The sequence below is a fragment of the Panthera pardus genome, unplaced genomic scaffold (assembly GCF_024362965.1).
Source record: "Panthera pardus isolate Hobbes unplaced genomic scaffold, ASM2436296v1 HiC_scaffold_21, whole genome shotgun sequence".
Lineage (NCBI taxonomy): Eukaryota > Metazoa > Chordata > Mammalia > Carnivora > Felidae > Panthera > Panthera pardus.
The window spans coordinates 37944698-37959337 of NW_026526777.1; the positions used below are offsets into that span (position 1 = coordinate 37944698).

A 14640-nucleotide genomic window follows, 5' to 3' on the forward strand; every position below is an offset into this window, starting at 1 on the left:
CTCCTCTCAGGGCTCTCCACACCATCCATATTCCATTCCCACTTCTTTTTTAAGAAATTTAATTTAATTTTTACTTTATTATTATTTTTAAATGTTTATTTATTTTGAGAGAGAGAGGGAGAGAGAGCAAGCAGGGGAGAGGCAGAGAGAGGGAGAGAGAGAATCCCAAGCAGGATCTGCACTGCCATCACAGACCCAGATGTGGGGCTCAAACTCACAAATGGTGAGTTCATGACCTGAGCCAAAATCAAGAGTCGGACACTTAACTGACTGAGCCACCCAGGTACCCCCCCCCCAACAACTTCTTGTAATGAGTTCCCTTTTGTTTCTTTTCCTAGATAACTCCTTGTAGTTCTTCAGTTCCCAAATCTAGAACCTTGTACTCTAGAAAGCTTCTCTTGCTCCCAACCCCACAGATTTCTTCTGTGCTTACCTCTTTCACAATATTTATTATATTATCTATGCTGATTTGTGATTTTTTTTTTTTTTTTTTTTGGTTTTTGGTTTTGTTCCCCTTTCCAGAATCTCTGAGGGGAAAAAAAAATCTGTTTTTTTTCCTTTCTATCCCCAGAAACTAGACCAGAAAATAGCCAATAATAAGTGCTGAATGTTTATCAAGTGAGTGAATGAATGTAGCTTCTCCAGCTTTCGTCCTCACCCTTCTTCTAGAAATCACCTTCTCTAGCCAACACATCTTCCCACCTCCTCTGTACCTGCCTGTGCTTCCCCCTGCATGCCTTCACACCATTCTTCTCTGGACTGACCGGTGGTGATACCAAGTAGTGACAGAGAGGGGAGGTGGAGGTGGGAATAATAAAGTTGGACACTTTGAGTTAAGAGACACACAGTAAGCAGTTGGATAGAGCTCTACCTTACCACTTCCCTGGTTCTTTACTTAGGTGATTATGCCCAATCCTCCAAGTCTAGCTTAAACCCAACTCCTCCACCTCAACACAAACACCAGCTGTGGGCTCCTCAAAATTTATTGTCTTGGCTCTCATCAAATATTGTTGTGAATGAGACGTTATCTTTTCCTGGACACATGCCTTGTCTCTTCCCCTAAGAGCACATGCTTCCTTAGGGTTGAGACCACAACCTTTAGCCATAGGCCTTCCTCATAATAGGCCTAATAAGTAGATGTCACTGCCTGTTTGGTTTACAGGGTGACCAGCTGTCCTGGTTTACCCAGGATTTAGGGGGCTCCTGGACAGGAGACTTCTAGCACTCGAACTTGGAAAGTCCCTGGCAAACCAGGACCAGCTGGTCACCCCACTGGTTAGCTACACAGCTGTGTACATCTGCTGTGTGGAATGACATGGTGTTTCCTCTGGTGCATATTCCCTCCTTCGTTTTTGTAGTTGAACTTTAATTAATATGAACTTTCCCCACTGATGGCAAACTCCATGCAGGCAAACTTTGTCTCATTCATGGCTATTCTCCAAGCCCCTGGAAGAGACAGATACACTGTAGGAAGTTAATGGGCAATTTTTGAATGAATGAATGAATGAACGAATAGGAAATACTCAACACCATTATATCTCTTAATAATCTCATTTTCTATCTTGGCAATGGGACTTCATAATTCCACATATACAAAATTGTTAAAGTGCTAGGCACTTTATGGTAGTGATAGTCCAATCCATTCAGTATCACTTTTTTGCGTGAATGCCTTTGTATAGAGTGAATAAAAAGAGGCTGAATTTCCATTGATTTTTACAAAAGAAGAATAGAAGCCCCCAGAGGTGCTAGAATATAAAAGTTTCTCCTCAACATGTCCTTGGATCACTAGGACCAAACTCTCAGGGGATCAGAAAGGGGTGTCACACAGATAACAGAGAATTTCAGACAGGATCTCATTTGATCTCTTTCTTCCAGATTCTTGATATGAACGGTGCCAACTACATGGCAGGTGTTAAATTTATGGTGGTAAGGGTGGCTCAGTTGGTTAAATGTCCGACTTCGGCTAGGTCATTGATCTCATGGTTTGTGAGTCCGAGCCCTGTGTCAGGCTTTGTGCTGACAGCTCAGAGCCTGGAACCTGCTCTGTGTGTGTGTGTCTCTCTCTCTGCCCCTCCCCTGCTCACACTTTGTGTCTCTCTCAAACATAAATATACATAAAGATAACTAAATTTATGGTAGTGATTACATTTATACACACCCACAGACATGCATGTGTGTGTGTGTGTGTGTGTGTGTGTGTGTGTGTGTGTGTGTGTGTGTATTAAAGCTATATTGTTTGGGATAGAAGCCAAAGCTTAGGATCTAAAAACATTGGAATATTTCCAGTCCAATAATACCTGAAAACCCCACAGTCCTACTAATACTGATTCTTCAAACCATAGATACCACCTGACATTAAAGAAATAAGATCAATTTGCTGATTTTCTCCAAATTGATTGTTTTCTGCAAGTGTGAGCCCAAATGGCAAGCAAATAAGAGAGAACACATTGCTGGCATGTAGCAGCTAGATATTTTAAGACAGGGACTGCCTCAAAACCTGGATGCTTCTTCCAGGTGAACAGAAAGGGAAGACCACTTATAGATTTATATAAAATCCCCCTATAAATGGAGGATTAAGAAACCATATAGTATTTTTATAATCACTGCTTTGCAAAATATGTATAGAGGGCAGTCATGTGTTGAATTTAATCTCTCCTTTCTCTTTAACTATCCACCTCCAAGTCAAATTCTGACACAAGGTGGGGCATACTATTTGATTCTGTTGCAATGGAATGTTTTCTTGGTAACATACTGTGTGAAATAAGCAAATTCATCTACTGAGATAGGAAAATCTTTTTTGTGATAAAGAAATGTGGAAAGACTTCTTGAGTGGCAAGTATTCTTTTCTTTTCTTTTTTGTCTTATCCATATGAAAACTGTTTTAAGATTCATTTCAAGCATTACTTTTTCTGTTAAATTTTCCCTGGTTCTCTCCTCCTAAACCAACCTTGGATCTTCCTTCCACTGTTTTCACACAACACCATAAGGAAGGTTTATATATGATGTAGTCTTTGGTCATGTGTTTATGTTGCCCCTCCTCACTAAAGTGTAGGGTCCATGCTTTATTTATCTTCCCATTCCTAGTGTCTGGCATATTGCCTGGCACCTAGCAGGCACATGAAAAATGCTTTCAGAGTTGAATTAAAGTGTGGAGAGTTTGCCAACGTCAGGCTTTTTAGTTCCACTCTGCAGGACAAGAGGATATGGCATGAGCTGAGCCTCTTCAAATTATATCCTGGTCCCTCATCAATATAGGTAAATGATTGAGTACACCAGGGGTTTTCAGAAATTTATGATATCAGCCTGCTTAGATGAAGCAAAAGCCCTCACAGCTATGAAAGGGAGATTCCATGATAATCATAACATGTAAGTATCCTAGCATGTTTTGGGGGATTAAGAATACCCTCTGCAGCATGCTCCTCTAAGATAAATCTCCATTCTAACCCATCTCTACTGCCACTGACCTTGTCTAAGCTCCTGGTTGACCAACACAATAGCCTGTACAATAAACTATACCAAACTGATTTGATCATGATAAACTTGACTAAAAACAATTTGTAATTAAAAAGCAAAAGCAGCAGCAATTGAAAACCATGACAGCTGAACCAGCCCTGTTAACAAAGGACCCTTCCTGAAAATTGCAGGCATTCCAATCACCTCAAGGAGCAATTGTGCTTGCACAAGGGCCAGAGAGACAACACAGATTTAGAGTCCTTGAAAAAATCTAGAGAAGTGATGAGTTTTATTTATGAAAACCAAATTTCAATAAGCTTTGACAACTGGCATACTAAGTTATTAGTCAAATCTCATTGGACACAGAAACACAAGTCTCCTGAAAGATATATTTTAGAAAGGACTTTGCAATTTGGAACAGTTGGGGGCACGTGAGAAGGACCTTCTTGGTCTGCCCCAGGATCAGGTACTGGCTTGACCAAACCTGTACCGATCAGTCATTGGCATTCCTTTGGCTTTCTAATTCTGTTAATGCACAGTGTGCAAATATAAATATCTGTTACACGAATGAATTAATGAATAAAATAATGAATGAATGAATGGATATGCATAAACCTGTAAGAATGCTAGAAGGTTCACTGAAATCTGGAGCCGTATGAAATACCTATGAATCATGAAGCTTCTGGTGGAGCTTCTTAAAATGTGAATTTATTAAATCCTAAGGACGTAAACATACTATATCTCTGGAAGAAGCACATGGAAGAATCTGACAGCATTGGTTGCCTCTGAGGAGGAGAACTGGGTATTGGGAGACAGGGATAGGAGTGAGACTTTTCCAGTGACCCCTATACTCCTTTTAAATTTTAAATAAAGGGCATATTTAAATAAAAAGGAGTGAGGTATTAAAAATCAACATTTTTACGACAAATCAGATACTATCTTGACTTAGGTTCCAATAAAGTGGTAGTGAGAATCAAATTTTTAAGAAAAATATATAGGAGAAATTTTGTCTTATTTTATTTTTGTCAATTTGGAAAATCCCACCACTATTTGAATCTGCAGATAAAGCACATTTGTCTGGTGCTCTATTAGAGTTTGGGAAGCAAGGCCCTTAAGGAAAGAGAATGTTGACGACCAAAACCTTGCTTGGATATGTTTTAGAGAATTTCAGTGATTTGAAAAGAACGCTTTCTTTGATTCACTCTTTAAAACTATTAAAGGACCATGATTTTGCTATTGTGGATGTTGTTTCATGAATTGCTCATTTTCCTCAGCAAGCTAGGCATTGTGAACAAACGAATGAGATCAGTAAATGTACTTATGTTTATGGACTAACAAAATCAAGTCATGTGAGGACAAACCAAAGAATTTGCGAGTGATGAAGGCTTGGCCTCTCAATCACTGTTTATCAAGGGTCTTCACAGATGGGAAGAGGAGGAGATCTATGGTGTGGAATCATCATCAACACTCTTCCTGCATCAGAGGCACACACAGATTAGCACTGCAATTGCAGTTTTCTGATAGATGATTCTTAGTGACCAAGCTTCTGTTTAGGACCGAGATACTCTATTTACTAAAGACAGTACATGAAAAATCATATGTGTGTAAGATTATCATGTGTATAGTTTTCACTTTCCCAAGTATTTTCTTTCATGTGTCACATTTAAAACTCATGCCAACCCTATAAAAGAAAGCTGTTCACTTAACTCTTTTCCTGATGTACACACGTGGAAACCAAGGCTCTTGAGTGAGTGACTCAGCAGGATCATAATATTGGTAAGTAATAAATTCAGGCCTTTCAATTCTTGAGCTATTGTTCTTGCCATCTTCCCCAAGATGTTTGGTGACTTGAATCTGGAACCCCATCCTTCTCTCTTTTCAGGTTTTGACTCACTCTTTCTTTAAAATTGTGTTCAAAATTCTTCCTCAAGGGGCCATTTCAGAAAGCCTAGATAGTTGTGCTGGGTCCACGCCTTTCAACAACTTGTTTCCAGTATCTGCTTTCCATCTGTTGTGTTCTCTATTTTCTAGTATTTATTATCATATTTCAGTATGAATTTTTTTAAACATTTATTTCTTTTTGGGAGAGTGCAAGTGAGGGAGGAGCAGAAAGAAATGGGGACAGAGGATCTGAAGGATCTGTGCTGACAGCAGTGAGTCCAATGTGGGGCACAAGCCTATGAACCAGGAGATCATGACCTAAACCAAAATCAGCCGCTCAACTGACTGAGCCACCCAGGCACCCCCCAGTATGAATTTTAGCTTTACTCTACTGGTTTGCTTTCTGCTTTTTATTTTCCCTTCATATTTTATGTAAATCCTTTTTATTATTAATGGTACTGCCTCTTTTAGACATTTACAATCTTTTAAAATAATATTCAGAGAATAGTAGTTTCAAGCTTTTGCGTGCATAAGAATGACCTAGGGAGCTTATGAACAATGGATTTCTAAGTACTTTTCCCATAGGTCCTCATTCTGTGTGTCTGGGGTCAGGTCCAGGAATCTACATTTTAAATAAGCACCTCAGAGGATTCTGATGTAGGTGATCAAATGGCCAAACTTTCAGAAACCCTGCTTTTGAGAATTAAAAACTAGACTGTCATGTTCTGTCCATCTATCCTGTGCTCAGTAGGGCATATGGAGGTATAGAATAATTGAGTTCTTGGTCTTTCAGTGTTTACAAACTTTTATGGGAGGAAGAGTGAAGCTCCATCTCCAATGGTATGTGATGATGGGGCATGTGAGTGACATAGACAATAAATGCTTTGGCAACATAGAGAAAGAAGGGAGACAAAACTGTCCAGATGATCGTAAATGCCTTCATAAAAGATAGGGGTTGAGCTGAGGTTTGAAGAGAAGATAGGTTTCAACCAGATGGAAAAACGATTATTTCGAGATGTTGGAAAAGTAAAGACTGAGGGTCAAGGAAGCACAACTACTTGTAGGAGATCAGTATGTGGAATGACATGTCTGACCTGAAAAAAGAGTTTGTGTAGAAAATGGTGGTATTTATGCCTTGAAAGATAGGAGTTAGCTTGAAGACAGCTGGAATTTGGAATCTATTCTGTAGGTACTGGTGGTTCTTCAAACGTGAATAAGATACAGTGTTTTTAAGTTAAAAAAATATATATTTATTTTTCTTTTATTATTTTAAATTTTTTTAATGTTTATTCGTTTTTGAGAGACAGACCGCAAGCGGGGGAAGGACAGAGAGAGAGGTACACACAGAATCTGAAACCAGCTCCAGGCTCTGAGCTGTCAGCACGGAGCCCAACATGGGGTTGGAATTCACCAACCATGAGATTGTGACCTGTGCTGAGGTTGGATACTTAACCAACTGAGCCACCCAGGTGCCTCTAAAATTTTTATTTATTTTGTGGGGGAAGGGGCAGAGAGAAAGGGAGAGAGAGAATCCCAAGCAGGTTCCACACTCATTGCAGAGAGGCATACAGGGCTCCATCTCACCACTGTGAGATCATGACCTGAGCCAAAATCAAAAGTCGATGCTTAACAGACTAAGCCACCCAGGTGCCCCTATAGACAGTGTTTTTAAAGGCTGATGTGGCAGTGAAGTCGAGAGCACTGAACTACATGGTCGGTTGTGCAAATTTTGAGAAGGCCTGGTCTGGCCATTTGTGAAGGTAGATTCAACATGGTCTGGAGCTTCAGTGGCTTTTCAAAGCTGCAGCTTACTTTTCAACCTCCCTGACTGGGAGAATTGTATACAGTTTCACCACTCTTGATCTGAGGAAGGAAATGTTTTGAGGTAGTTAGTTTGGCTCTGGATCTAGAATCCAACTTCCTGATCAAAGTTGGAATCTTCTGTACATATCCATCAGGTACTTTTGCTTAAACAGATAAACAGCACGTATTATTATCAAGTCAAAAGGAAAATGTCTGCAGCTCATGGGACAAGGAATGGATTTGGGCCACCACCGCAAAACCAAGCCAAAGGGAGACAATGTGCTCGCTTATCTAATTTTAAAAATTTTCCAGTCTTAAATTTAGGCTTAAAATATTTTTATACTCCTTCCACTCTACAAACGTTTGTTCATTTTTTCATAAATGGCAAAACAATTTCTGAATTTCCTTTAGTACTTTCTAATAATTTGGGTAGTGAGAGTCTTATAATAGGGTGGAGAACATTTAGTTCCCTTCACATACTTCTCATACAAATCAATTCACTTATTTTTATTAAGCATCATGATACGCAAAGCACACACACACAAAACTTAACTTCAATAAGTTTAAACTTTAGTCGTTAATCTCCAAGGAAGAGAGCACAATGAATGTAAATGGCAAGCTCCCAAATCCAGAAGCCACTGATGAGCGAATTTGTACTCATTCTGTTGGAAAAACTGAAGGCCTCTGGCTGAAGAAGGGGTGAAAATTAGTGGGATACTAACTTGGGCATGAGAAACCTCTTCTTGGATGGTGTGAATATAGAGAACTCTTTGAAGCTGGAGATGCTAGACTGCCCACACTACGCGCGAGAACAGTTCTCGGAACCACGGTGCCTGAACCACTCAAGAGCTACAAATCTATTCCGCAACTACCAATTATGCGGTTTGGGGCCAGTGGAGGCTCCAAGGCCCGCCCAGGGTTCCTGTGCCTAGCTCAGACTGGACCGGCTCACTTCCTCGCCCTCCCGGGGCCCCTTCGTCTGTCAATCCCACTGCCCTTTTCCCCCACCCGACTTCTGCTCCGCCCACTTCAGTGATGTAACTCCTGGCGTTCTTTCCCGCCGCAGATCTCAAACTCTCCACCAGTCGCTTCAGCTCTTCATTGGCCAGCAGAGAGGACAGGGAAGGGAAGGGACCTACCACATTGCTCTCTAAACTACCCACTCTAGTTTTCTGGTCTTCTGATAGGCCGTCAGGAGAGCAAGTAGAGCCTAGGCTTGTCGCGCAGGCGCGCAAAGTCCCTCGCTGGTGGCGGGGCACCTCTCCTCCACCACAAGAATTCATCGCGCTGTTGTGACGTAAGCGGCGCACGGCTTGCCGTCTTCACTTATGATTGGTTGTAGCAGAAGTCCGTCACACAACCACGCCTCATTTCTCTGCCTAACCTCTCAGCTTAACGAGAGAGGAGGGAGGCCACGCCTCACTCCGTTCCTGCCGCTTAGCCCTGCGATTGGCTGAGGGAGCTGGCATGTTTTCCCACCCCCTACTCCCTCCCGAACGTCCGAGAGGCTGGCGGGACCCTGCGGAAGTTGTCAGTCAATCTCCTCCTTCCCCACCCCCCGCAAGGCCCCTCCTCCGGGCCGCGCGCCCTAGCGCGCGCGCACACGCACACACATTTCCCCCCCCAACCCCTGCGTGCACCCTCCACCTTCTCAAGTTGTAGCGGTCGCTCGCTGGGGGTTCTCCGTGGGCGGCGGAAGGGCGCGTGGGGGAGGGGGCTTGGACCGCTCCGAGCCTTGAGAAGCGAGTGTGTGCGCGCCCAGAGCCGGGGCGGCGGGTCACCGCCCCGGGAGATGAGGGTCCGGCGCTGACAGGGAAGAGCGGGCGCAGCGGAGGCGGCTCGGAGGGGACCCGCGATGGCAGCGCCTCGGGAGGAGGCTCCAGGCAGGGCTGGCTGCACTGGCAGCGGCCACTGAGGGGCCAGCCGGCCGGCTGGCGAACTGGGCTGAAGAGCAGAGAGGCGCGCTCGGCGTCCGCACCCCCGCGCCCTCGCCTCAGTTGTCCAAACTTCAGGCTCTCTTCCACCCGCCCTCCGCGCCCGAAGTCAACAACTTCTTCACCCCCCTCCGCCCCCGCCCTTGCCTCCGTCAGCCCCGGGAGGTGGCCGCGCGGCGGGGACCAGGAACCCCCGGCACTGAGATGTGGCCGTGAGGCGGCAGCGGCGGGGAGAAGCTCGGCGGCGCCCCGGAGCGGGAGGGCGGCGCGGCCGGGGGGGACGGGGCGGAGGGGCGCGAGCTCTCCGCGCCTCTCCCCCGCCTCCTCCTCCTGCCGCTGCCCGTTCCGTGCTTGCAGCAGCCGGAGCTGCCAAGCGCCAGGGCCGCGGCGATGTCGTCGTCGTCGCCGCCGGCGGGGGCTGCCAACGCCGCCGCCATCTCGGCCTCGGAGAAAGTGGACGGCTTCACCCGGAAATCGGTGCGCAAGGCGCAGAGGCAGAAGCGCTCCCAGGGCTCGTCGCAGTTCCGCAGCCAGAGCAGCCAGGCGGAGCTGCACCCCTTGCCCCAGCTCAAAGGTAACCTCGGAGGGTGCAGCCCCGGGAGGGAGCGCAGGGGCTCGCCCCCGCGCCGTTAGAGCCATTTCCTCCTGGGGTTTCCTTCTGCGCCGGTGGGGCTCGTAGTGTGAGCCGTGTTTCCACTGTTGCCTCCCCCGAACCCCGCTCGATTCAAACAGGTTTGGTGTTCAGAGTCTTGTTTCTTCTCCCTGATTCACCTGAACTCTTCCCTTCCCTAGAGGCTGCCAACCCTCCTCCCCACCTGCGCGCTCGCTCACCTGCCCTTGGCGATTGCAACTCTCCTCCTGCGTCCCGCGAGGTAGTTCTTCACTCTTCCTCCAGGCTTGTCCTTCCCCTCGTGGCTTCAACAGCCTGCCCTACCTTCCGACCTGTAGTCTCTCGGAGACCCTCCTCCGCTTTTCAGACACTTTCAACTACTTCTTTACTTTTCCAGTTACCAAGTTTCTGCTCCCACCCTCTCCTCACCTCCCCTTCCCATTGATCTTTCCTAAGAGTCACGCTGACCGGGATCTCTAGGCAATCGTAATGCAAACAACGGTCAGGAGTTAGCTGGTCTTCAGATGTATTTATAAGAACAAGCCTAAAAATCTGACTAGTGTAGTGTCTTATTTGCTGGGTCGTTAGGTTTAGATGGTATCGTTAACTCAAAGTCTAGAAAGACTTAAAATACTTTATTGCCTAAGAAGATACACGCGGTAATTTGGAGAAGTATAAAAGAGTAAATGTTGCTTTGCAATGGAATGGGAACTTAGTTCGCGAAGCAGGGATTCCAGGGAGGAATCTACAGTAGGTTTGTAGGTTTGTACAGTAGTTCAAATTCGTATCTGTGCCTAATGCTTTACAGGAGAACTTGGCACTTCTTTTGGCTCACTTTTACTACTAGATTTAAAGGATATTTAATAAAGTGTTTCCTGGTGGTCTAGTTTATTGTTTGTGCGTTACTCTTTTAATTTTATAATTTTAATGTCTTCACTTTTTACGAGCTAGAAATTGTCTGGGAATAAGATGATAACGCTCCTAGACATTTAAAACAATTCTTGTAAAAAGAAACCTGATACAAATCTAGATAATCTGCTTTGCAAGACCTGGAAGATAAAGATTCATACTAAAATAGATAAATGTTCAGATTTTTCAATCCATTTCATCTTCTTCAAGGATAATCTGGTTCTGCTTTGTCTTCGGACCTATGAATCCAGCCTTAGTTTGGCTGAGAGTCTAAAGAAAACCCCAGATCAAATCACAGTTGACCTACAGTAGATCTGGAACTCCATTCAGACCCTATACTGCCCCGTCTCTAAGGTTCTTCTAAATCAAGAACATTCCACAACCAGAATCAAACTGGCTTTTGAAAGAAGGTTTCATTTATGATATGTGTAGCTTGTGTTGCTGCATTTATCATTTGTTCTTTAGCATGAAAAAATTGTTAAAATTTACACATCAAAGTCAATGGTAAACCACAATGGTAGGCATTACCAAGATTTTAATTCTTGAGTGATGTCATAGCTATAAAAGAATATCATCTTACCTCTTAGGACATTGTATTGCTGTTCATGGATTTTAAAGTGTAAAAATTAAAACAGTGATATAAAAATTAAATGCTGTGAAAGTTAAAACATTTTTTATCGTTGATTTTTTTCCATTAAATTGTCAAGTTATTTTTTATAGGTTGAAGGTTTACTGCTAGCATTATTCATACTTAATAAATTTGGTTTTTAGTAAGGTATTGTGGATCCTTAGTGTTATCTTTATTAATATAATACTTCTATGTAATAAAAATAATTGCATATTTAACATAGTAGATCAAGCTAGGAAGTGCAGTTTTAATACACTTTTAATACAGTTTTTAAAAGCTTGGCAAAAATATGCAGAGTCAGTAATCCTCTAAGTTATATGTACATAGTTCAACAAGTTGAAGGTGCCATTGAATGTTTTATTTATAATATTTTGTCACTAGCAGAGAAAAAATAAAATTAGAACTTTAGATAACAACTGTATATTTAACATGAAAATATAGTGCTCTTTAAAAGGAAAGTTAGGTATTCAAGATAAATTTATGCACATTTAATTGTGAAATAAGACCCTTTCTTGGATTACCCACTAATAATAGCTACTTTTACTCCAGATGCCAGAATGCGTGAAAAGTGCTTTTTTAAAAAATTCAGTTGCTTCACATGGTACTTTGGCAGTGTACTTGATACTACAGAGTTGTGTGCTTTTTCTGTAGTAGTTTTTTCCATTTGTGGTCTTAACAAAAACCAATGGAAAGCCCTTTAGTATGTGTATGAAAGAGAATTTTTCTTTCTGCTCTGAAATATAATCTTCCTGTGGAGAGATTCAGATATTTGTGGACAACCGAGATCTTTCAAGTGTTTATACTAACCTGCTTATGTTACACTTTGTCCACATGGATCTAAACTGGAAAGGTGCCAGCTATTTTCCTCAAAGCATACTATGGGTAAGGATTAGCAAAATAACCCAACTTTTTCATCCATAAGAAGTTTATTTGTGCAAAATCATTTAGTAAGTAGGTTGCAGGATTTTAAGGGGGAAAATGTTAAGAGAAAACTCTGTTTTGTTATAGAACATGTTTAATAAAAAAGCCTTGTTAAAAGGATTTTTTAAAAAAGAGAAACTGTGGCTCAGTCGGTTAAGCGTCCGACTTCAGCTCGGGTCATGATATCACGGCTCGTGGGTTCAAGCCCAGCATCTGGCTCTATGCTGACAGCTAGGAGCCTGGAGCCTGCTTCTGATTCTGTGTCTCCCTCTCTCTCTGCCCCTCCCCTGCTCACACTCTGTCTCACTCTGTCTCTCAAAAATAAATAAATGTAAAAAAAAAAAATTTTTTTTTTTAAAGAGAAACTGTTACGTGGGTTTTGAAAATTAAACTGCCTTATTGTATAGCTTAAAAACATTTTTTTTTTCAAAACACTTTTTAATTTTCTTATGTTAATTGTGTAAGTTCCCCCTGAGAACTAGGTACTAGAAATAAAAGTAGAAGCATTTCATGAATCAATTTTTTTGTTTTTAAATTTAAGTTCGTATAGGACTTAATTTTTCTACCTTAGACTTTTCCTTTAGTAACCAAGTTAGGAAACTTCTAACCTTGAAAGAATATGTTACTCACAATAGGAAGTTTTTCAGCTTATTTTAACCTGTTTCGTCTCTGGAAGAATTTGTTTACTGGTAAAGTAGTAGTTGCCTGACATTTATATAACCCTTAGCATTTACAAATTGTTTCATACTTTGCTTTATTTCTGTAATTATAAAAACAGTATTGTGTATAATTAGTGAAACAGTCCGAAGATGTATAACTCCTAATCCCTGACATCCCTTGCTTTTTCACACTTACTAAGGAAATGCTGTTGCGTGACAAGCCATAGCTCAGTGTATTTTTACAAACATATTTCATCAGGTCATCTCAGCAGCTCTGTGTAAAACCAGTATTATTCACATTTTATTGACAAGAAAAGTTGAGGCTTATGCAGCTAATTTCAGGCCTGTGATTATTTATCTGGTGTTACAACTGATACCGGTACTCAGGTCAAAGGATTTCAGTATTTATGCTGTTAACCTATTTTATAAAAATTTGAACTAGTATGATAGAGGTGGGTCATTGGGGCAGTCCAGGGTCAAAGGTAAATTTTTAATCTTTCTGAGTTATTTTCCTTATCTGTAAAATGGGGATAATACCTTCTCTCTCCCCAGGATTGTAGGGAATAAGTGAAATAATGTAATTAAAATGTCTAAAAATAGGCAAAGAATGTTAACTCCCATTGTCTTTGATATTTGAAAATCCAGATTAAAAATATGTTTTTTTTCTTTGTTAAAAAAATTTTTTTTTAGCGTTTATTAATTTTTGAGAGAGTGTGAGCAGGGGAAGGGCAGAGAGAGAGGGAGACACAAATCTGAAGCAGGCTCCAGGCTCTGAGCTGTCAGCACAGAGCCCAATGCGGGGCTCAAACTCACAAACTGCAAGATCATGACCTCTGAGCCTAAGTCAGCCGCTTAACCAACTGAGCCACCCAGGCGCCCCTAAAAATATTTTTTAAATGAAAGATTCACATAAATAGTAAACTTTTCTGGGGACTTAAAGTTTGATTTTATTTATAATCAGTTTGCAGATATGATTTATGTGAAGTAAGATGAAGCTATATCATTTTTCAGCATTGGTGTAGAAGTGGAAATAGGGTAGAATTAAACTGTTTAAAATATTAAAAGCGTAGCTACAAGATTTTTACCAGGCAAAGACATTGAATTAATTAACCAGTAGAATTGTATAGATGTGCATTTCTCCTACAGGAAGCAGTAAATAGCAAAGAACAGAATGAAACTGGCTTTGAGATTTAAGTGAAGAACTTCCTAAGTTATCACTCAGATTCTTTGTTGGTATATTCTTAGAAACTGGGTCCCACTGGAGGTATCCAGGCCAGTAACAGTGATGCTGATTTGAAGTGCCTTGCTTACCTTTAGGGAAAGAAATTTTTTCCCCTTGAGGTATGTGGTCTTTTAGGGTAACTGGAACAAGAACACTGACATGATCTGAAGTTTTATAACTACCTTAACTTTCTTGTGGGGGAGACATTATTAAGTCTTTTTAATGTTTAAAGGTCTTCTCAAAGTTAATATAATTTTCTCTAAACCCAAAACCCCTTTTTATAGTTGGGTTGGCCCTAAAGGAGAGTTGAAATTCATCTGAATGTATCAAGAGAAGTGTTTGTTTGCAAAGGCATATGACATTTTTGTCATTTTAGGACTATTTTCTGAAAATAATGCTGTATCTTCTGGAAGACTTATTTTTTAATTAAAAAAGTTTTTAAGGATATACTTAGAGAAATTCATAATCTGGTATCCATTGCTGTCTTTCATGTGAAATTATATAGACTTAATTTTCCAATTAAGTCTAATTTAACATCTTCAGAATTCCTATTTAGGGTCAAATTCCTTTTCCCCCCAAATTTATTACCTACTCTGATTCTTAATTGAATTTTGGGTTAT

General features: G+C 41.6%; 1 protein-coding gene across 2 annotated transcripts in view; it reads left to right on the plus strand.

Annotated features, from left to right (window-relative positions):
• Positions 1 to 9343: 9343 nt before the first annotated feature.
• The window catches only part of PPP2R5A (protein phosphatase 2 regulatory subunit B'alpha), a 65072-nt gene continuing 59775 nt past the window's right edge, over positions 9344 to 14640 (plus strand). The window contains exon 1 of one of the 2 annotated variants that reach the window (XM_019428867.2): positions 9344 to 9645. In XM_019428867.2, the coding sequence (XP_019284412.1) occupies positions 9462 to 9645 (184 nt within the window). In that variant the 5' untranslated portion in view covers positions 9344 to 9461. Of the gene's footprint in view, positions 9646 to 9694; positions 9804 to 14640 lie in introns of those variants that run through there. The other variant, XM_019428875.2, reaches the window with a different exon arrangement.